General features: G+C 37.4%; 1 protein-coding gene across 5 annotated transcripts in view; it reads right to left on the bottom strand.

Annotated features, from left to right (window-relative positions):
- Nucleotides 1-1,216: 1,216 nt before the first annotated feature.
- LOC142336359 (ras-related protein Rap-2a-like) overlaps nt 1,217-23,830 on the bottom strand; it is a 64,936-nt gene continuing 42,322 nt past the window's right edge. For all 5 annotated transcript variants that reach the window (XM_075385129.1, XM_075385128.1, XM_075385131.1 and 2 more), the window contains exon 3: nt 1,217-2,004. In XM_075385129.1, coding sequence (XP_075241244.1) covers nt 1,415-2,004 — 590 coding nt within the window. In that variant the 3' untranslated portion in view covers nt 1,217-1,414. The remainder of the gene's footprint in view (nt 2,005-23,830) is intronic.

Raw genomic sequence — 23,830 nt, 5'->3', positions numbered from 1 at the left:
AACACTAGTGGGGGGGGGGGGGGGGGGAACAGAATAGATCTGGATTTTGTATGAGCTTTCTATTTTAATTTCCAGCAATAAGTGCCAATTGGAAGAATCTGGCAATATCCTCAGATGATCACGATCAACTAAATTACCATTTGGTTATTTAGGTGAAAAAAGTTATGAGCTAAGATATTCCGATTCAGCAGCATCTTAGGTACTATTTTAGTGCTAAATATACAACCTACCTGCCTGCAACTGTATCAAGTTTCAATTCAGCGGCGGTTGGGGTATTTTAATCTATCATTTAGAAATTTATTAATTTAGTTTCTACGGAGAGCGACAAATAATATGGCAAAAAATTATAAATTATGATTGCAGAATATTGCAGCACCTAGAAACATATTAAAATTAAAAGCACAAACACCTATCATGTTTGGGACTCATTTGGAAATTGTTTATAAGGAGCCTCAGAGGAAAACAAACATAATAACAAATCAAATCGGTAATTCCTATTAGAAAAGGACTGGGGGTTAATATTATGTGAGATTTTTCCTAGATCCGTTATATGGATGATAAAACATTCTACGTTTAGGAGACGAGCGGGGGGGGGGGCTAATTTTTGGTAATGCGTGTTTTCCTACGAAGCCTTTAACTGATTTTGAGCTCGCTCATTTGACTCGCCACTATAGTGACGGTCGTTTAATGTGGTTACGTCGTCGGCTATTTTAAGATATTTTAAACAGTGTCAATAATCAGTGATAAAGCAAAAACGATAAATACTTCTGACAAAGCTTAAGCAACTACGAATCAATTGTGACTTCGAATTTGAGAAACAAAACTGTTTTCAAAGTACGATTATTCATTAAATGCGATAGCCATATCTATAACTCAGCAATGTCCCCGATAAGCAGCATAAAAATGTATGTTCCGTTCTGATTAACAATTGAAAGTGTAAGATGCCAAAATCAGAAATAAAAATTAGTTAAAGAAACACCTTATAAGAATTGCTTGTGAGTTCGGAGGTAGCTATTGCTAGTAATGATTGAGTATTCAGTTGTCTGAATTTGAAATATACTTTTACATTATTAGCTAGAAAAACAACTATTATCTCCAGAGCATCAAACTCAAAGTCAAGTAAAACGCAAATGACGTCAAATTTCAAAATCTTGCAATATTTTTAGATAAACTCGGTAACACTCAGAATGTTATCACTTTAGTATCACCAATAAGAACCACCCCACCCCTTATTCGCTGAAAAAAACTCAAAAAATTGTGATCCTTTTTTCAGCTTTTCGCTTAGGTTGACTATGAGTTTTGTGCGCAGGGTCATTCTTTTCATTTTCAATGATACTTTGACCTAAATCTGTAAGGTTGTGAAAAGTTCTTTCAATTGAACATTATGCCCAAAGTGTGTAAGACCACTATGATGCTAGCCAATAGACATACGAGAACCCGCCTGCTGCTTAGCCGACGTCTGCTGAGCCGACAACTCAGCAATTGTCGTGTCTCGTCTTCTGCTTGAACGACTGCTCATTAAACTGAAAGGTTTCGTCAAAGCCTCCGAAATCGACTTTCGTTTGCCCATTGCACCTCCAGGTACACCGCTTTCGTTACTTCCACTGTTTCGTTTTCCCCCGCCGTCATTCGGCCCGAGACCTGTTAGAAATGTAGGTGGGATAATCTCGGCTAGTTTACTTTGCAAGAACTCGCCTGATTTTGCGGAGACTTCGCTCAGAGAAATGTCCCACCCGATTTTGATTTTCAACTCGGCTTCACTGAGTGATACTTGTCGTGTCTCTTCTAAGTCGGATTTGTTGGCAAGTACATGCACTGTGACTTCATCTTCGGCTTTTTCAGACAGGATCTGATCTCGGAGGGTCTCAAGTTGTTCAAATGAGTCTCTGTTGTCGATTGAATAGACCAGGACTATCGCATCGGCTGCCTGGATTCTGGTTGTGACGATTGCTGGGAATTCACAGGAGCCCCCAATGTCTGATACTTGAAGGGAGTATTTGGTACCTGAAAAAACCCCCTAGTAAAGCTTTTTCCTTTTGCATTTTAGGAAGAAAACAAAAGTTACTTATTGTTTTTGAAAGTGATTGTAACATGACTACTTGAATATTGCTTTGAGGCATTGCATAATAAAATTGAGTTGAGATATGATATGCTGGGGTGCAAACCTTATAGGGACAATATGACTGGTTTTAGGAAGTTTTTCTTATGTTTATGTCATGAGCAGATTTTTCCCAGATGTTCTCTAATTTTTAGCAAACTACATTTTGCCAGTACGGTATTCACTAGTTTTCTTAATCGGATTATACAATTTGTTTGACTCCAGTAGTTAGTAACGAATTAACACGTGATTAAAGATATGTGAATTGTAAAATTGTTACTGAGTAAAGCGAGTAATATATCAAAATGCGCCATTTTTCTTAGCCAATCAGAATCTAGTATTTAAATACGCATAGAAATCGTTCCAATTTACGTACGAAGCTCGGAAAAAGTGCAAATAACATAATTTTGTTAAACCTAATAAATAAACCTATAAAGTAAGGCTCGTTTGAACTTAAAAATTTTCGGTTTTTTGCACGGTTTCGAAAAGAATGGTGACCAGCTTTGATCTCAAGTATCAAAAATAGACTGATACCAGTTGAATGAGCAAAAAAACTTTGCCGTCTAAAAACCACTTGTCGCTATGTACGTATTACAGCTTCTACGTTGAATTGTTGACCTTTGCTTGGCAGAACACGTTGCCTTGTACACCGATAATGCTGACACGTTGTTGCTATCATCGATGAGTTAATACGTTGATATGATCGCCATAATCTTAATCTGTTGTTCTAAGCTTAATACGCTACTTTATAATGAAAATTGGTATGTAATTTCGATAACTTATACGTTGCTTTATATAACAATGCTTATACGTTGTCTTATGTGTTGCTTTAGAATAGAAACGAATTCAAGTTATCAACGAAAGAGTGTCTTACACCTTTATATTTGGTGCCGCTCCCACCCATTAACCAGGGCAAAACTAAAAACATTGGTTTGTTATCAACAGAATTCTTTCAATATATGGGTTTCACACGTTGAATGGGAATATGTAGCACCGGCTCGTTAACTAGGGCATTCAGTTAATGAATAAAAAGCATTGCAATTCCTGTTTGCTTGTAGTTTTTTCGTTTCATTCACGAAAAGACACCATTCAAAATTTTTGATTAAGATGAAACAATCAACAGATTATTTCATTCTTAAACTTGGTTAATTCAAGGCAGCTTTTGAGTTCCATGAGATAGTCAAAGACATGAGCAACTACAACTGCACCTGCCAGAGCGTTGATGCAACATGAAAGATGGCTCTACGGGGGAAATAAGAGCAATGTCATAGGTCATGATAACAGCAATTTCAAAACTCCAGAAACTCAAGAATGAGGATGGAAGTAAAAAGATTCTGGCAGATGAGGAAATTGGTCGAATTGAAACTGACGGCATTGGAACCTAGGAGCGAGGTGCCACAGGCCCCATTTTTCTCATACGATATAAAAAGACCGCTGCCACCAGCTGAGGGTGCAAAGAAGAGACTACAAGAAGAACACTTGACCGTCACGTGAAAAAGACACACAAAAATTGTAAGACCGACCCAATTTTTCCTTAAATTTTGCAAGTCTTAAATTGATATTGAGTTATTTTAGACGGCATAAACCCATCCCGATAAAAAATTGAATATCAAATAGGTTTGATTAGGTGTACAAAAAGTTTCTTAATGTAGCATATTGGTCACCAATAACCCCCACAGTTGAATTTTTTGAGTTTAAAAAACATCAGGGTTCGGAGTTTGATCATAGCTTCCGATATTCACAAATCTTTTTCCGCCAGATTGTAAAGAAAAGCAAGTAGTACTATCTTGACAAGTCTCAGCGAAATAGAATGTTTTTTGGAGAAGGGAGCTGAGAAACTTTTTTAAGAGAAAAAAACATCGATTTTGAAAATTTTCGGTCAAAATTTGGGAAAATCAGACAAATTGGTCCATTATGGCTACATAGCAAAAAATTGACCTCAGATATGAGAACAAAATGTGAGAACATAATGCTAAATTGTTCAATTTTGAAACTCTTTGGTCAATTTTGAGGCAAATCAAAAAATTTATACCGAATTTATACCGAAAATGAATACCGAATATTGATAAATCGTACTTTCAAGCTTAAAACCGTCCAGTTTACTGAATTACCGTTCCGTAATCAAGAATTTGCAAAAAATGACCAAAATTTGAAAGAATTGGAAAGAGAATGGTGTGAGATATAAACTCACAACCTCTGGCTCAAAAAATATTGTCTTCTTACTATCTTCGTATCTCGTTTTCGTACCGTACCGACCCCTTCTTTTTCGTTCCTTAACTTCGCCATTCACAATTTTCGTTTATTTTTCATCAACGTCGCTCTCCCAAAATTTCGTTTTTCGTTTTCGTATCCGATCATCCCATTTTTTCTTGCACTCAGAGTTGTTTTTCTCCGCCTAATTTTTTCCTTCGATGTAGCATGTTGTCATATGTGATGAAGTATGTCTGTTTTGTTGCAGTATGTTGTTTGTGCTAGTATGCTGGTCTGTTTTCTCTGTCTTGTAGCTTTTTAGGGTGTGACTTAGTTGATTCACGAGTTACGGCTGGACTGTCTCTGGATTTTTTCAACCTTACTATTTCACTAGCTCCCCTGTTGTAGTATATTGTTTTTCGCTGCTGTTTGTTTGCGTGTAACTGTGTGATTGTTAGTTGGTTTGGTCTTTTTGCCTTCCAGGGTGTGACTTAGGTTTATTCTGGAGTTACGGCTAGATTGTTTCTTAACTTTTCCAGCTTTCATAGACTACATACAAAAGCGCTGCATATTACTTAACTTTTGCTGTAGTTTGTTTAATATTGTTGGTATTCTGATTGGTTGTTTAGATTTGAATATTGCTAGGGTGTAACTAAAGTTTATTCTGGAGTTACGGCTAACAAATTTTTTGCTCTTTTCATCCATTTAGTATACTACTGCTTTGCCGTAAATTAGTTCGTTATTTGTATATATTAAGCCCCATAATGACCTGTGCTAGCTTGTCTCTTGCAGTAGCATCTCTCCTCCTTCCTAGGGTGTGACTTAAGTTTGTTCTGGAGTTACGGCTAGTTTGTTTGGTTGAGTTTCTTGCTGTGGTCTGCTAGCATAGTACTTCCCGATCTCCCCACTCGCCGCTTAATCGTCTCCAGCCCGTTCCTTCCGTCTTTCTGTTTCGTTGCGCGCTACTCGCTCAACCTTTCCGTTCTAACCGTCCGTTTACCCGTAGCTTCGTGAGCCAACGCCCGACATTTCCGTCCCGTCCGTCCCGTTTCCCGTTTCTTCGTGCGTCGCTTGTTTCGCGTTTCCGTCCCGTTCCTTGCGTCGCCCGTTTCCTACCCGCATTTTCGCCAATTCCGTTCCGTTTGCCCGTCTCCCCCGCCCGTCCGTTTCGTTTTCAGTTTCTTCGTTCTTCGTACGCCCGGCCCTCTTTTGCCGGTTGCTTGTCTTTCTGTTTAGTCTCACGTTGCTTAAAAGCACGTTAGACGCTCTCTCACTTTTGTTACTTACTTTCGCCGAGTAAATCATTCCTGCTCTTCGGCGTCTTGATTATCAAGTTGTCGTCATTTCGGTTCGGTATAACCCACACTCCCCCTGTTCGTTTGGAAGTTAGTTTCATTGCATTGAGAAATTAGCCATTTTAAGATCATGGTCGAACATCAAGAAAAATTGAAAAAGCTCTTTAATGCAAGATCTAATCTAGAGTCTGAGTTATGCAACATCCATAAGGACGTCACAGATGCCATAAATCGTCAAGACAGGAGGGTTAAAGTTGAACGCGTGGTTTCTAAGTTGAAGGATGTCTTCAGTAAACTGATACATAAGAATGAAGAACTATTTGACTTGGCCAGTAAAGCGGAGAACCCAGATTCAGTTTACCCTGTCCTTGAGCAATGGTTGGATGATGTAACTAATATCAATGATAAATTCTTGCTTGCGGCTAGAAACTATATTGACTCAGTTGCTCACCGAGACGCCGTATGTGAGGGCGTTAACCCTCAAGGGCAGTCTAAGAGAAGTTCACGTCGAACAGCATCATCAATGTCTAGCCAGCGTAACATGACTTTCTCATGGCAAAACTAAAACGCGAAGAGGCCGAGAAACAAGAACAAGCTGCGATGCGCCTCGCTAAACAAAAACACGAAATTGCCATGAGAAAAAAGGAGCTTGAAATACAAATGGAGCAGATGGCACTTCAAGAATTAGAGGAAGACCACCGCCAGCGTGTTGCCGCAGCTAAATTAGATGAGGCTGAATTAATGGATAGCCATTCATTGTTTAGTCACCACTCAAGTAAACTGAATTTGATTTAAAATAGGGGATCAGATAGAAGTCAGAGACTGATTCAGGATTGGGTAAATTCTGTTCCAGCAGGTAAATCATTGACTGCTTCAAGTGAGTCAAATTTTGCTGGTCCTGGTTTAGCAACCGCTGACCCTCCTGTTCAAGATATTGCCCCTTGTAATCCTCCAGAAAACACAAGTAATGTTGCCGGTAACTTGAATCATCTTGAAATGCTTTGTTTTAATGAACGAACAGGAGTTGCAATTTCTGTTGCTCAGCAAGAAGCGTTGTATCGGGAATACCTCCAGGCTCAACTACAGCAATAACTCAGTGATCAAAGGGCACATAGTCTTTCAGGCAGTGGTAAGGTGAACCAAGTGAACCAAGTACCAGTCGACGTACAAAATGTCGCACTCCCACCACCTCAACTACCTATCCAACCTCCCCGGCCACCGACACCCGTTATGGCACCAACGAACTCCATTTTTTTCAACAAACCCACAGATCAATCAATTCTTGGGTCCAAAAAGCTCCAGTGTGCCTTGTCAATTACATATGTCGACGCCTCATGTTCCGCAACAACAGAATCCACCTCAAAGTAACATTCCACACCAAACACAAGTCCCTATTGCCCATTCCTCGCATAATGTCCCTCCACCTCTAAATCCACTCGTGAACCCGCCTCCTGTAATCCCACCTCAACAATTATATAACCCCTAGCCTCCCGTAGTTCCGTCGCCCATTTCAGCGAGCGCATCAACATACTTACCCGTCCCCCACATTCCACAACAAAACATTGTCCATTCACCTCAAACCCGCCTGGTACCGTGTCCTACAGCACAAAAACCTCCCTAGAACTGTAACCTTGATCTAAATTTGTGGAGTTTTTCTCATAATAAGCACCCAAACGTAAACCAGGCGACAAATATTGCTACCGTCTTCAAAAGTGTTCAACCGTACCTACCCCCAAGCACAGCTAACCCCGCCATCAGCCATCCCATTTTGCAAATGAATGCACAATAAAATCTTAATAGCAACCACGCTGCAAACTGTAGCATCCCTGTTAACCCCTTTGGTACAACTACTAACATCGCGCCACCTTTTGTCACGCCGGTTATACATCCAACATACGGGCATACTGCTCCAATACCATTGTGCTGGGGTGACCTACCGCATCCCACGCCTCCATTGCCAGCATCTGAAAATGCCATCTTGATTAAGGCATTCACTGACGCCTTAACTAGCAAAAGGAATGACCCGCCATCCGAATGGAAGTTGTCCGAATACAACGGGGATCCTCTACAGTGGCACAATTGGTATGGTCAATTTAAAAGCGCAATTGACTCTCAGTCCCCAACAGATGATGTGAAATTGACATACCTTAAGACCCTCGTAACTGGTAAAGCTAAAACAGCTATAGCTGAGTTCGCTTACTGCGGCGCAATGTTCAAATACGCACTGAGGACCTTAGAACGTAAATTTGGCCAAACACAGGCGGTCGCAAGTGCCCATTTGGACAAACTCAGCAGCTTTCCACCATTTAAGATGCACAACAGCGACAACATCATTAACTATTGAGAGTGCATTTCAAGTCTTGTCGGGGTTTTCAAATCGCTCTCATACGATAGATTTAAAGAGTGCTGCGCTTCTCAACACCACCGTACAGAAGCTTCAACCCAATATGAAGGAATCGTGGTTACTTCTCACGGTCAAAAAGCATTGGGTGAAACCTACTCTTCTGGATTTCAACGACTGGTTAAAGAAGAAGGCCGAAGCGCACGATTTAATGAAGAATACCACATTTAAAGCAAGGACTGAGGATACCAACAACTCAGTAACAAGATCAAAAGTTGCTTCGAAGGCATTTGCTGCAAATACGCAACACAAGAGTAGTGTTAAGCCGCAACAGAGTTGTCCGTCACCACCAATCTCTAGTTGCATTGTATGCAAAGGCAGCCACCGGCTGTGGGAATTCCGTGTCTTTAAGGAGAAGACTTCACGCAGAGAGCCAAGGTTGTGGCTGATGCAAAGCTCAGTTTCTCTTGTTTGCGGGATAAACATATGTTCAGGCAGTGCAAAAATCCCCGTAAATGTAGAAAAGATGGTTGCAACAGCTCCACTAACACCTTACTTCACGGAGCTGAAAGGGTTTTTCCAGCTAAACCCTCAACAAACAACAACATCAACAATTCGAAGTCGAACTCAGGTACTAGTAGGCCATCTACCGGTCAACAGCAACCAAGCAAAACAACCACTTTGTCTTCCGTGACGGATGTCAAAGGCTTCCTTCAGGTCACGGAAATGAAACTTAACTAATTCTTCCGGTACTAGTACTACGGCGTTGGTTTTATGCGATACCGCTTGCAGTAACTCTTGGGTGTCCGATAGTCTCGCAGCTAGACTCGGTTTGCAGGGTACCGCATTAAAACTGACCGTCAAGGGTATAAAGACGGAAGAACTCATAGACACAAAGGTGGTTCAATTGACTGTGACACCTCATAAAGATCAAGACTTCTAAGCATTCTCTGTGCGTCCATACGTGAGGGAAACTTTAAAAGTAGGTTCCGACATCATTGACGTCAAGTCCATGCAAGAAACTTACCCACATTTGGCAGTCCTAGATACAGTAAGATATAGCTATGGAGAAATTGAGATGATACTTGGACAGGATGTCTACCATGCCATCCGCCTGTTAGAGTATTTTTCAGCCGACGAAAAGTGCTCACCATTCGCTGTACGCTTGCCCATAGGTTGGGTTTTAAGTGGCCCACACCCGTCAAGTTCAAGTTTAGTCTCGACGTGTTTCGAAGCCAACATTGAACAGGATTCCGAATTAGCTTGTCAGGTTAAATCTTGGTATTGTATGGAATCGCACGGCGCGTTCAAGCAAGTTGACCCACGATCCTCAGCGGATGCTCGCGCGCAGGAAATACTTGAAACAACAACTTTCCATAACGGCCAAAGATACGATGTCGGTATGTTATGGGCTGATGAAAACATCCAGCTCCCGAATAACCACTTTTCATCACTGGTACAGCTCAAGTCTCTCAAAAAACGGCTCTCGAGAGATACATCCTTGAAAAAAAAATTATGCTAATACCATCCGTGAAGACTTGGGAAAAGGTTACTTGATTACAGTCACTGATGCTCACAAGGTCGAGCAGTGGTCGAATAATGAGTGGTACTCACCACATCATCCCGTAATCAACCCGAACAAACCGGGGAAAGTGCTTAGGATAATAAATGGTGCAGCAAAGTTCAACGGTACTTCTTTGAATAAATCTTTGCTCACTGGCCCCGACCTTATCCAAAACCTAATCCATTTTTTACTTAGGTTCCGTCAACATCAGTTTGCCGTGTCCGCAGATATCGACAGTATGTTCCTCCAAGTGGGTGTCCCTGACTGTGACCAGCCATCACTGCGTTTTTTGTGGCGGGAGGACCCCAGAACAAAAGTTATATTGTATCAATACACGCGCCACATACTCGGGATTAAAGACTCGCCCACATGCGCTAACTATGCACTGCAACGCACGGCCCGAGACAATTTTAATCAGTACCGGGAAGCAACCAAAGCCGTCCTAGAAAACTTCTACATGGACGATAACTTGAATTCGGTGGAGTCACCTGAGAGGGCTCTCAACAGATCGAAGGAGTTGGTGCATCTTCTCCATCTAGGTGGGTTCAAGCTTACTAAGTTTGTAAGCAATGTACCAAATCTGGCTGATCGAATTGATGGGTCACCTCAGTCTACCGAACCAAAAGTAATTGCTTCATCTAAGGAGGATTCATCGCACGTGCTTGGGTTGAAATGGGACTCTTGTTGTGAGTCGGGGTACCTCCAGTACAGTAACTAAGTTTTTAACACAACGCTTGGTCTTGAGCCTAGTGTCTAAGGTATTCGATCCCATCGGCCTAGTGGCACCATTTACTGTTGGTGCCCGATTGTTACTAAAGGACATCTGGCGTGTCAGCGGGCAGCACTGGGATGAAGAATTACCAAAAGACACAGTTGAAAGGTTCCTCGAATGGAGTGTAGACCTACCCAAGCTTGCCGAAATCACTATACCAAGGAGCTACTTTTCCGGAAACTTCGAACACCTGTAACTACACATAATTGGCGATTGTTCTCATGAGGTCTTCAGCGCTGTTGCATTCCTCCGAGCTCAAGTAAACACTTCTTGTGGGCCAAAAACAGAGCTTGCATTCGTCCTGGGTAAAGCTCGCGTAGCAGCTATGAAGGTGATGACAGTTCCAAAGCTAGAGCTGCGAGCTGCCCTACTTGCCGCTCGGTTGAAACATCTGTCGAGCCCTTACTGTGCATGTTAACCAAATTTTCATGTGGACCGGTAGCACTATTTTCTTGCAGTGGCTTAACTCCACAAGCAAGCACCCAATATTTAATGCAAACCGTGTATGCGAGATTTTAGAACACACTAGCGTTGACGAATGGAAGCAAGTTCCCTCAAGCCATAATCCAGCAGAAGCTTGTACTCGTGGTATGTTCGCTGCGGTTTTGCAATCAAGTAGCTGGGTGAGGGGGTCCAGATTTCTTAAAAACCAAGCAATTCCCGTTCGAACCAAGCAGGAAAGTAGTTAAAAACATCAAACTTGGTATAGTAACTAAATAAAATGGCGAAACTAATACATCATTAGCCGCATCCGTAACCAAGTCAACCAAGGAACTGCCCCCGCAACTAATTCCCTTCGACAAATATAGTTCTTATCAAAAGTTGCTACGGATAACAGCGTACGCACTCCGCCTGCTACCTTCTCACGAATGTTACCGTAATGCCGATGGTAGCATCATAGACCCCACGGAGCTTGACGAAGCCGAGCGTCATCTCCCGTATCTTGTCCAAGGAGAGTCATTCAATGCAGAGAGAAAAGATCTCCTCGAAAACAAGCCCGTTAAACGGAGTAGTAGCGTTGCTCCGTTTTCTCCCTTTATTGGGCCAAATCGCCTAATCCGATCGGCCGGCCGCATCAAACGGTTGGTCGAAGTTGACTTTGATGTAAAACACCCTATCGTTCTCGACGCACGCCATGCATTTGTAAAGTTGTGCCTTAGGCACAACCACGTTAAACATCATCATCAAGGTATTGACTACCTGCGGGCTAAAGTACAAGAACGCTATACCATCCTCAAATTACGATCCTCACTGCACTCCATTAAATCCAACTGCGTCAAGTGCAGAAAGTTCCGAGCTGCCACTATCCCACCAATCATGGCTGACCTCCCAAAAGAAAGACTCTCATACCAGTCTCTTCCCTTCGCGAACACCGGGGTCGACTACTTTGGCCCATTTTACGTTAATGTATGCAAGACTACCGAGAAGAGGTGGGGTTTCATCTTCACGTGCCTTACTACTCGCGCCGTTCACGTTGAAATCGTTCCGTCCATGGACGCCAGTTCGTGTGTAATTGGAGTGGAGTGGCTTGTCTCCCGTCGGGGTACACCAGCCATTATTTGGTCTGATAATGGTACTAACTTTGTTGGTGCGGAAAATGAACTACGCGAGAATATCGAGAAGTGGAACACCATCAACATCGCCGTCAAACTTGCCCACAAAGGCTTTAAGTGGAGGTTCAATCCGCCCAGTGCACCACACCAAGGTGGCATCTGGGAGAGGCTGGTACGTAGTTTTAAGCTAATACTTTACACCATCCTCGGTACTCGTCGTCTCATGGACGAAGTTTTGAACACTACTTTTTGTCTCGTCGAACACGCACTTAATTCACGTCCGTTAACGCCCGTAAGCGCTGACCCATCCGACATAGGCGCATTAACACCTAATCATTTTCTTCTCGGTAACCAAGCCCGAAGTCGCCCTTCAATCATTGGCGTAGATGAGTTTGATCACCGTAAACGTTACGCCCGCGCGCAGTCCTACGCTAACTCTATTTGGTCTCGTTGAATCAAAGAATACGTACCGATACTGAACCGACGTGATTAAATATATGTGAATTGTAAAATTGTTACTGAGTAAAGCGAGTAATATATCAAAATGCGCCATTTTTCTTAGCCAATCAGAATCTAGTATTTAAATACGCATAGAAATCGTTCCAATTTACGTACGAAGCTCGGAAAAAGTGCTAATAACATAATTTTGTTGAACATAATAAATAAAACTATCGAGTAAGGCTCGTTTGAACTTAAAAATTTTCGGTTTTTTGCACGGTTTCGAAAAGAATGGTGACCAGCTTTGATCTCAAGTATCAAAAATAGACTGATACCAGTTGAATGAGCAAAAAGACTTTGCCGTCTATAAACCACTTGTCGCTATGTACGTATTACAGCTTCTACCTTGAATTGTTGACCTTTGCTTGGCAGAACACGTTGCTTTGTACACCGATAATGCTGACACGTTGTTGCTATCATCGATGAGTTAATACGTTGATATACTCGCCATAATCTTAATCCGTTGTTCTAAGCTTAATACGCTACTTTATAATGAAAGTTGGTATGTAATTTCGATAACTTATACGTTGCTTTATATAACAATGCTTATACGTTGACTTATGTGTTGCTTTAGAATAGAAACGAATTGAAGTTATCAACGAAAGAGTGTCTTACACCTTCATAAAAATAGTTACATGACCAGATTTCCGACAAAGTACTAATCCAGATTATGCATTTGACATATTCAGTACTTATTAAATGTTGATGCAGAGTCCGGGTTTAGGCGGGTTTTTACTGGAGCATAAAATGTGGGTTTTATCATCCTTGATGACCAGATATGGTAGCACTTTTTATTATTAAAAATGCATTTTGAACTTTCCAGCGGAGCTGGTGAATTTTTCTGGACCATTTCTTTTTTACCATTACTTAATTCAGAGACCATTACTTTTTTTACTTCATACTTTTTCAATATCAAAATTTTCAAGTTGATATATTTAAAAACCAGCCAAAAACTAAATACTACAACAATTTTGGAAACAGTTTAATAGTTTATTATTTACGATACAGTGAAATTTTAGGGCAATAATTAACGGGCGATTTTATAAAAAGTCAAACTGTTTCGAACAACATTTTAGGGGTGTAAAGCCTTCCAATTCAAGGTCAGCTTGGTCTATTTTTAAATAGTAAAATTTGATAACTAGAGTTCCCACAGATTTGATCAAAAAAATTCAAGCAGCAAAAAGATTGTTATTATTTTGTTTCGTTGTAACTATACCACGTTTTTTTATATTATTCATATATAAATAAGTATTAGATTGAATATAAGTCGCCAAACGCATTGGAACAAATTTTTGTTGACAACCCAAACAAGCACGAATAGTGATCTAGTCTCCTCTGCAAAATTTTAATCACTTAATTTTCCTGAAACTGCACGGTGTGCTTTTTCGCATATCAATTTTGCAACAAGGAGCAAAATTTATTGTTTACATCATACTTAGTCAAAATTGTAAAAATTACACCTATTGAAGAATAGCAGCAATAGGATTGTATCATTCCCCAAAATAATTTTTTTAAAAAAGAATTCGATGTCATTAAAAACAGATTTACGTATTTTTCTTCTTAAAAAGTTAAATCAATCAATTGAACATAAATTTTTGCATCTTTAAACTGAAAACGCTTTCAAAGTGCTCGTTGTGAACAACTGAAAGAGTTTTACACAATAATTTAGATCTCGCAGTTTTCAGTTCAATGCTTGTGTTCAGCACATGGTACTCAATAAGATGGTTTCGTCCTTAGTTACTTGAAACAACACCCCCCCCCCCCAAAAAAAATATAAGTACCCGGGTTGATCACCATAAATCTTGGAAACCATACTTAAGGCATGTATGGTTGTATGGCTTCTTTGATACCCTACAAAATACCATATTTCATGATATTATAGACGGTAAATCGAGCTAATAATTTTGCTGATCCAAATAGTCCTTGACCTACTGTTTCTTAAGTAGCTCTTTTTCTGCTGTTAGCATTATCCTGATTTGATTAAAAATTCTCGCCGTTTTTGGCTTTTTTAATACCTTAGCACTGCAATATTTTTTTAACACCAAAAACTTACCATTAATGGCTTTCTTAGATACCGAGAACCTACCACGAATTGTTTATTAGCTACCATGCACATTCCGTTTATGGCCATCTTGGATATCATATAGTTACCCTTAATGGCGACCATGGATACCGTAGAGTTATCATTTATCGCTATCGTAGATATCATACACCCTACCATTTATGGTATATTGGATACCAAGACAAGATCCTACATGAAAATTTGGCCCTCCGTGGATGGAAGCACAAATTATCTTAAATATGTTATCTAACGTGGGCCAACCGGAGTTAAAAAAAACTGGATATTACGTGGAGCAATATCTTAAACTTAAAGTCAAATCAATTTTGGAATAGAATTTTGGGGCACGTGGATATAACCAAATTTGTTTGGATTCAAAAATCGATGAAAGATTGATTTTGAGATCACTATTTAATTAAACTCATTATTCGCAACACTTCCACAAAATATTTTTTAACATCAGCTACAAAACTCAACAAAAACTTTTAGTCAACAAATTTTGCCCATTTCGAAGTAAGTGACCCCAATCTGTTCAGGTCATCGTAAATTGAGTAGCAAAGAGAGGGTGCATCAGACCAAATTCGCCAAATCTAATTTAGTCTGATCAAAAATTTTCAAATTTTTAGATGATGGGAGTTCAGAGTTTTGGTAGCGACGGTCTTAAGGAGTGTTTAGTTTTATTGATTAGGAATCAAAAGTAACACAAGCTAAACAATACACGATTCACTAGAAAAACATTAAGGTTTGTAGTCGGTTCTCCTAATTTTTGATTTTCAAGACTTGACATTATAAATAATTTACCCCCTAGGAAACCTAGAAAGCACGGCACAATTTCCGGTTTCATTCTTATGATGTTAACTTTTCATATTCACGAGCAATACAAACACTAACTTATGCCAATCTACAAGCTGTCATGTATATATTTTTAAGACTCGTTCAACAGTTTATGCTTGATTGGGTGTAAATTAGCACTTGGGTAGTTATTCCAAAGCTCTACGCTCACAACAAAGTTTTATTTTGGAGTTTGCTGGTATTTTTCATCAATTTATGATAAAGCGTGGAAAACTTTCAGGAGGAAATAAAACAGAATGAAAATATTTCTATATTTTTCAACAAGGAAGATGCCAATAAGTAAAATTTCAATACACTTTCTATAGAATAAGTGCTAAACTTGAGTTTTTGTTCTCTTCAATTTGCTACAAGTGGTGCGAACTGCTATGATTGCAACAAACTAGGATTCTCTTCATCAAAGGAATGCATTAGAATTTACTCCATCCATCAAAACTAAGGCACTGCTTTTCCATAAACATTGCTGCTAAAAATGCCTATTGCGTCCCATTTGTTGCCAAATACCGATTGCTAAATAAAAAATATTGTTGCAATCAATAATTTTCAACCAAAATTTAGAATAGAGTTCAACAGGTTACGTTTATTTCTATTTTTTGAAACCAATCTGTACTAAATAAATAGCAACATAAATAAATGTTTCAGTTGCGATAGACACAACTAACAGCACCGCGGCTACATGCAATATGTAAAGTGTTCTACAAAACCGAAGTTTTACAAAACAGTAAACAAAAAACTTAAAATCGCTCTTTTAAAAAGCTTTTCAATGACGAGAAATGTGCCCAACGATTTTTCAAATCTTATTTATCAAACTCTCATTGAAATAATTTTACTTTGAACTCTTATCATACCGCCTTATTGATTTTTAAAATTCTTTATCAGCTACTTTACTATCATTCCGAAATAGAAGGTACTACATTAATTGTTAAGATGGGGGTGCTTATAATTGAAAAAAAAATGAACTTCAAATTACTGTGAAATTTTATAACGTTTGATTATAAACTACTTGAAGCCCTTTCAAGACGAATGCGTCGTTGGTGCTTGCTCATGAAAGGGTTTTATACGCTTAAGGCTTCTTAATTAAACAGGTGGTTTTGTTCAAGTCTTCGTTAATAATTAATTTGTCACCTTGCAATATCACCACGCTTTTGTTCACAACCTTTCCCTTGTTTTCATTCCATTCCTACCTTCATTCTTTTTATTATTTGCTCCTATGCATCAAAATTGGGGAATGCTTTTCTATTTACAGACACGCCGTGCAAGTGAAAATTTCAATTTCACTCCGCGCAACTTCTTTCAAATTAATAATTTATCATGGCGTTATGCGGGTAATTTAAAATTTAGCCTTTCTCGTAGTAAATTGGGATAATAATTTTGTGTATAAAAATCGCGTGCGTCATCCTGGAAAAATAAAGGGGAAAATATTTGCACGTGAAATGTTTACGCTCGCGGCTTCTAAATCACTTCTGAAGGTTCTTTGTTTCTCTGTGGTTTATGATGAAACACAAAAGAAAATTCATCAAATTTTGTCATTAACTAATTAGAGAGAAGAAAATAGAGCGTGCCACGGAGATATTTCTCAACTTCAAAGAGATGAAAACAATTTTATAGATGCTCACACGCAGTCAATTCTGAAAGATAGAAGATGAAGAACAAAGAGTCGATTTCCCAATTACCATTCAACTGTTCCTCAACCGATCAAATTTTCAAAACAAATGGAAGTTAAGTTTTTGCATGCTTTGAGAAGCAAACAAATGAAAGTTGATGCTAAGGAAGCAAAATTTCTATGTTTTCACTGAAAATGATGTAAAAATTTGTCTTTTAATTTCTATGAAGTTGAATGTACAATGAGACGAACAAATAAATCAGTTGGTCGAGCGAAAATGTAAAGACCATATGTGAACCATTGATGAAAATTGAAAAGAAATTTTAGGATTGTAGATTTCGTGACATCAATTAAACATTTGCGCACATGTAACATCCAAAAGAAAATGCCTTGTAAGCCTTGTAAGGTAAAAACACAAGGAGGCTCGATAGCGTGCGTTCGCACATCAAGTTGCGAACCCGCTCAACCATATTTTTGGCATAATTGTCTATCATATGAGGAACCGATAGAAAAACCCCGAGAAAATGGTGTATGAAAAAAAGACCGCCTCCTACGCAAGTAACCCAGAGGAGTAAAAAAGCCGCATTAGGTTGATGATATCTGCCATTATTAAGAAAGCGAGTCAAGATGAACAACAAAATCAAACAACAACAACAATTATTAATTACATCCAAAACTTTATGACCATTCAAAAAAAAGTTAATAACAAAGTCCATATAGCGTCAGATATAACTGAAACTCACAAAAAAACTTATAATTCACTAAGATATAAGACCAGTCCATATTAATGCTCGATAATAAGAACAAAGCAGCAAAGATAAAAAAAAAATCGCTTAAAATTTCAAAAACAATTAATTTCAAACTAATGAAAACCATTAGACGTCAGTTGAAAATATCCAACAAGTTTATTCCTATGCCTCTATAGGAAGATATTAACACCTGTCATTATTCAAAATTTTATGCGCTTACAAAAAAGAACAACAAACAGAGACAGCAAACAAAAGTTCTTCTGCAACTTGCCAGAAAATGCTTTTGAAGCCGTAAAGCTATATTTTGCCCCTCAAACTATGAACATATGTTCAAAGGGCGCCTTCGTCACACGCCAAAATAATGGTATGCAAGTTCTCATTATTGACTTTATGTAATAAATCGACAGAAAAGTAAAAAAAACGGAAAAAAAGAAAAACTTTTGTATTTATCGAAAACAATTATTTTCAAGTGATGAAAGCTCTTAGCTAAAAAAACTAAACAGAATTTCCGTTTGTTTTTTGTTCCAACAGAAGCCCTTGCTACCTGTAAATAGTCAGAATATAACTTACATCTACAAACGATCGTCAAATTTAATCAAAAATCAAAAACATTTTTACTTTTTTTGCAAAAACCCTTGTTGAAGCCAGTAAAGCAATAACTAATTCTTCAAAATCATTATATTTTGAACACGTGCGCTACCCTTGACACAAGTGATGTTTTATGCGACCTGAAACGAGACTAGGTAACAAATACACAAAAAAGAACAAAAAAGCGAAGCTAAAAATCGTTCTTTTTAGTGTTTGAAAACAATTGTTTTCCAAGTCACTGATGCCATCAGCTATCTAATCAAATCAGAAAAAAACTAATCTATTTTGCCATAAAAAGTTAATGAGACTTGTCAATATCCAGAAATATTCATACGACTAAGAAGACAAAGTCGAAAGGACAGTTGGACAAAAATAAAAAATTGAAATAAATTCTTCAAGAGAGTGGCGTTGAAGCCATTAAATCCATAAACAATACCTTCAAAGATTTTAATATGTCCAATTGTGCCCCATTTGGAACGCCAACAAAATTATATGTGAACTGTCTATACTGTGATAATTTGACAAAACTAGAAAAAAGACGTGAAAATTGGGCAAAAACCTAAAAAAAAATTGTGAAATCTAGTAGTATCAAATCCAGAAAACAATAAGTTTACGCAATAAATAGTAAATTTTAACTCAATTGAAAAAAAAAGTACTTTTTCTTTGCTAACACTCAGCTACAAGTTAACCAAATTAAGATAAAAATAAAGGCAATGTTTGAAAAGCCATTGTTTATTTATAAATCAAATAGTTTTAAAAGTCAAAACGATCACAAAAACTAGATACAGTAGATTTGAACTGTTTAGGAAGCCAATAAGACAGCAATAAGTAGCCATGCTATTCCTGTTCGTCTGTTAAGAACGCCTAATTATTTTGACTGCTATAGATATTGATAAAATGTTATTTAAAACTTCAAAAATTAATGCTGCGTATTTGAAAATCATCGAGTAAAAACTACAAAAACTAGAAAAACTTTAATTCCAGAGCACTCTCAATGAAAATGAAAGTAGGCCTTGTCCCCTTTGCAAGTTACAAAAACTGTCCTGGTGGTTTTCTGGGTGTCTTCTTCCGGCAATTTAATCAAAATGGACTAAAGAAGCTTAGTTCGTGCAAGTTTTGATGAAAAAGGCCGAAATTTTGAAATATGTAGCCAAAATTGTTGCACAAAAAATTAAATCAAAATAGTCAACAATATTTTACGTCTCCTAAAATATAATTGACAACACTATTGTTACCAAATTTAGCAAAATTGACAATTTATACGCCAAAATTCTGGAAAATGTGAACAAAAATAGCGCAAATCGGTCTATTCACAAAAATTTAAAACTCGATAACTCGTTCTAGAAAACGAAAATCAAAAAAATCTTTTCAATTCCATTTTCTACGGTGAACAGGCTTTTCATTGATACTACTCGCAACTCTCTACGACGAATATATCGATCAGCCAAAAGTGTCTGAACAAAAAAACCCATTTAAGTATTTATTTCCTCCCCCCTCAAGAGGGGTCGGAACAAATATTCGTCATAATTCTAAATTGATTAAAAAATATTTACATTTTTATTAGAAAATTGTAGGTTTTGGAATTCAGGTTGAGCGGGATTTTTTTTTCAGCATCAAGTTCAACTCATTTTCATTTTTGTTGATCATTTCAAAATTTTCCAGCAATTATAAACAATTTTTCACAAATTATTTTATCGCCAGATAGCTAAATCTCAGCAAAATTTAAAACCAAAATTATCTTTCTTTATCCAGCAGCTCCTTCACCGTGGCTTTTTCACCAAAAATTGATTTCAACAGAAGTACACTTGAACAATAATTCTACCTAGTCCGATGTTTTAGAAATATTTGCACATCAACTAAATTTTTATTAGTTTCATATTACGATTTAGAAGCGTGATCGAGCAAACTAAACAGCAAACTTTATCAACTGTTTCAACAATCACTTCACCTAAATCTCATTACAACTGTTCAGGGATAATTTTTCATTTTAATCAATTATTGCTTCCCAAAGAGCGACCATATCCTAAAAATCGAAAACAATATACAGGTTGGTTTTCTAAATGCATTAGTATGTGATGAGAAATCTAAATAAAACTAGCTCAATAAAATTTTTGCCGGGAATTTTTGTCAGCTTATCAAAAAATTCATGCAATAAATAATAAGTTTATGTTTCCACTTCTTTCCAAAAAATGAATATTCCCCCAGTGATTCTGTAATTTTTATCGTGTAAGATCTGATAAGATGCTGATCAAAAATCTTTATGGTGTAAGATCCTATCTGGTCATACACGATAAAAATTCTGCCCTACGTGAACTTTAATCGAGCAAGAGCTGATAAGATACTTATGAGATCTTATAAGATAATAATTCAAATCTGCTGAATTGTTATCTGAAAAAATCTGATAAGTATCTTATCAGATCTTACAAGATAAAAGTTCACGTAGGGCAGAATTTTTATCGTGTAAGATCTGATAAAACATGTTTTAATGATTTCAAAATAACCGTATAACGAATTCAAGTTCCTTCGAAAGTATTAAAAATAATCGGTCAGCTAACTAATTATGAAACAAAAAAACGTTTGTTGATTCTTATTTGGCGGTCGTTTATTGTGAGTTTTAACTAGATATTATAGCTGAACTTAGAAGTTCAAGATAGTTTTGGTCTTTGAAGACATTTTTTAAGCCTAGTGTGATAATCACCACTTCAGAGAAAGCCCCTCACACTCGAATAACTTTTCTCACAATAAGTTATAAATCTCAAAAGACAATATAAGATACTTTTCCCCTTGTTGCTTTGACACTTAAGTGTTGCATGTTGTAGCTTTTCGGCTGCTGCTTGAAAACAACACTGAATTGCCTTCAATATGAAGAACATGCTATACTTCAAGAATTTTTATCGCATAAGATCTGATAAAAATCTTATCAAAAAGATGAGTAATGGCTTTCCGAATGTTTATCTTACAAGATCTTATAAAGTTCTTATAAGATCTTACACGATAAAAAAATTTTGTCAGGCAGGAATTTTTTTCGTGTAAGATCTTTTACGGCAGAATTTTTATCTTGTAAGACTAAAGTGAACTTTTATCGTGGAAGATCTTAACAGACCTGATAACAATTTTTTATGTTGCAAGACCAGATAAATTGTCTTACTAAGTCTTAGTCAGGCGGCGCATATTTTTATAAAAACTTATCAGACAATTTCGTAAGAAAGTTGTAAGATCTTACACGGTAATAATTCTCAAATGTCTGGGGTCAACATATATCATTTTTTGTTTTACTTTCGCTGAGCCATTGATTATCTTTTAAAAATGCCTCACAACTTATCAGGTACGATTCACTTATATCTGAGTTCCACTTTTTCTGTTGTTTTGAGTTTCTTCTAATGTCAACCAATCTAAATCTCATGAAATCTCATGTCAACCCAGCTGAATCTCAACCTATCTAAATCTCATGAGATATCTAAATCTCATGAGCAGACAATACATTCCGTTGTCAGCCATCAAGGCCATTTTGAATCACCTTAAATATTAAAATCTTGCAATAAAACGGAGAACGGAGAGTTGAAATGTATCTGTAATTTTCAGATACTTATAGTTTGAATTTCAAAATTTGGGTAAAGTTCGAAAAAGGTAAAGACCAATTGTTGAGTTTTGCGTGTCCATGAACAACCAGATTACAACTTGCTTACAAAATAGTTTTTGTGGGGTTTTAAAAATTTTAACAAAGTTTTGAAAGCATTTTCCTAACATTATTTAAAAAGGATAGTTTGTTTGCAAACACTTATTTTATAGAAAATTGTTTAACTACGATTCCTAAGAGCAAATTGATATTTTTCTCCACGAACCATATTTTTCTTGGATAGCAAAAAATGATGAGTAGAAACGGTTCTGTTACTAGTGTTTACAAGACAGCGAGATTGGAAATTTTTTGCCCCCACTCTAGCGACGGTCTCTGTGGGGAGTTGTCGACCTTAATTACGGATTTGTGAACAGCACTTGCTATCATTTGCTGGTATTTTTCACAAACCAAGTAATCAAGTCTCACTTTTCACTCGTCTGAATACCCTAGTCTATTATCGACGGCTATCTTGCAAGATCTTGCAAGAATCTCGCAAGTGTTTTTTAAGAGTACGGATCATCTTACAAGATTTTGCGATATTCTTGCAAGATCTTGCAAGATAGCCGTCGGATATGCTAGAATCTCGCAAGATAAACGTCGAACTTGTTAGATTCTTGCAAGATAATCGTTGAGCTCTTGCAGAATTCTTAGAAGATGAGAGACGGAGTTCGTGTAAGGGTAACACATACGTTTTTTCAGCTTTTAAAACGTTAATCTGTTTAAAATCGCGAGTTTTATGGAGTTCACGAGGATAATTAGTAACATAAGTGAAAGTATGGACTGTGATACAACAATCTAGTGCACACATATGCACAATTCTCAAATCAAAATTCACTAACGAGTTCAGGTAGACAATAATGTTGAGAGAATAAATGTATTTTTAAGTTCCAGAGTTTCTTACTTTTATAGTTTTAAAGATAGATTCTAAAGCAGTTTTTGTTAGGCGGTTGAATATCTGTATGAGAGGAAAAGCACTGTTTTACTCTTGTGTAATCTTTACACATGTGACAGAAACCAGGGAAATACATAATTAGGTTGGAGTTGCATCTCAATGAACATTACCATTAACAAGATTTTTTGTAAAACATCAATTTCACAATCTGAAATTATAGCCGTACATCTTGGAATAGATTAGGACAAATACAAAAAAACTGTGAGACCTTACGATCGTTTAAACAATCATTTTTTTGTCTTGCCTCTTAAAGTCGGGAGAAAATATCAACTGTAAAACAACTTTACACTAATCTGATATTAGCTTTTATTTCCTTGAGTCCGATTAAAATTATTTCGGTAAAAAAAAAGTAAACTCATGAGCGAACAAAATTAAGCATCAATCGTCAAATAAAGCGAACAAAAATTTTGAATCTGAAGGTCGGGAACTCAGTAGAAAAATTTGCAAATAAATGTTTAGTTTAGATTTTTTTTCTTAAAATGCTCGAATCTTGCAAGGTTTCCAGGAAGTTAAATAACTGAAGAGTTTTCATGATCGTTTGCTGTGTTTGAGTTTTGTATACTCATATAGATTTTTTGCTTGTTCGTGTTTATTTATATCTTTCCAATTCGCTAGATAAGTTCTTCTTGATGAAATGAATTTTCTGTGCTACTTTATACTGAATCGATCAGAGACTATGACGCATCATAAATGGCTTTTTGAGAAGATTACAATATTAGTAAGCCCGGAAAATAACACCTCTGGCCCTGAAATCAACGTTGTCAATTTGAACATACAGTGAATTATCGATCACAACAAAATGGACAAAATTGTAACAAAATTACACTTTCCCCAGAAAAGTCAATTTTCCCCTGTTCTCAGAGAAAGAGCAATTTTTTATTCCTCGTTGCAAAATATAAAAAGTGAGCGTGGTTCAAAATATTCCGTAAAAGTTCCCAAAATATTTCCTAATATAGACACTGAACGCGCAGACGATATAGGTGTGTGAACAAATTGACTTATCACAGTCGGTTTAATTAAAAATAGCTGATCAAATACTCAACTTTGCTTATGTTTTCAATCCAATATTTGATTAGAGGAAACTAATATTGATAAATCACATC

Source organism: Convolutriloba macropyga, chromosome 3, assembly GCF_964194025.1.
Source record: "Convolutriloba macropyga chromosome 3, txConMacr16.3, whole genome shotgun sequence".
Classification (NCBI taxonomy): domain Eukaryota; kingdom Metazoa; phylum Xenacoelomorpha; order Acoela; family Convolutidae; genus Convolutriloba; species Convolutriloba macropyga.
The sequence above is the reverse complement of the archived record's forward strand: the minus strand, read 5'-3'. Positions and strand labels throughout refer to the sequence as shown.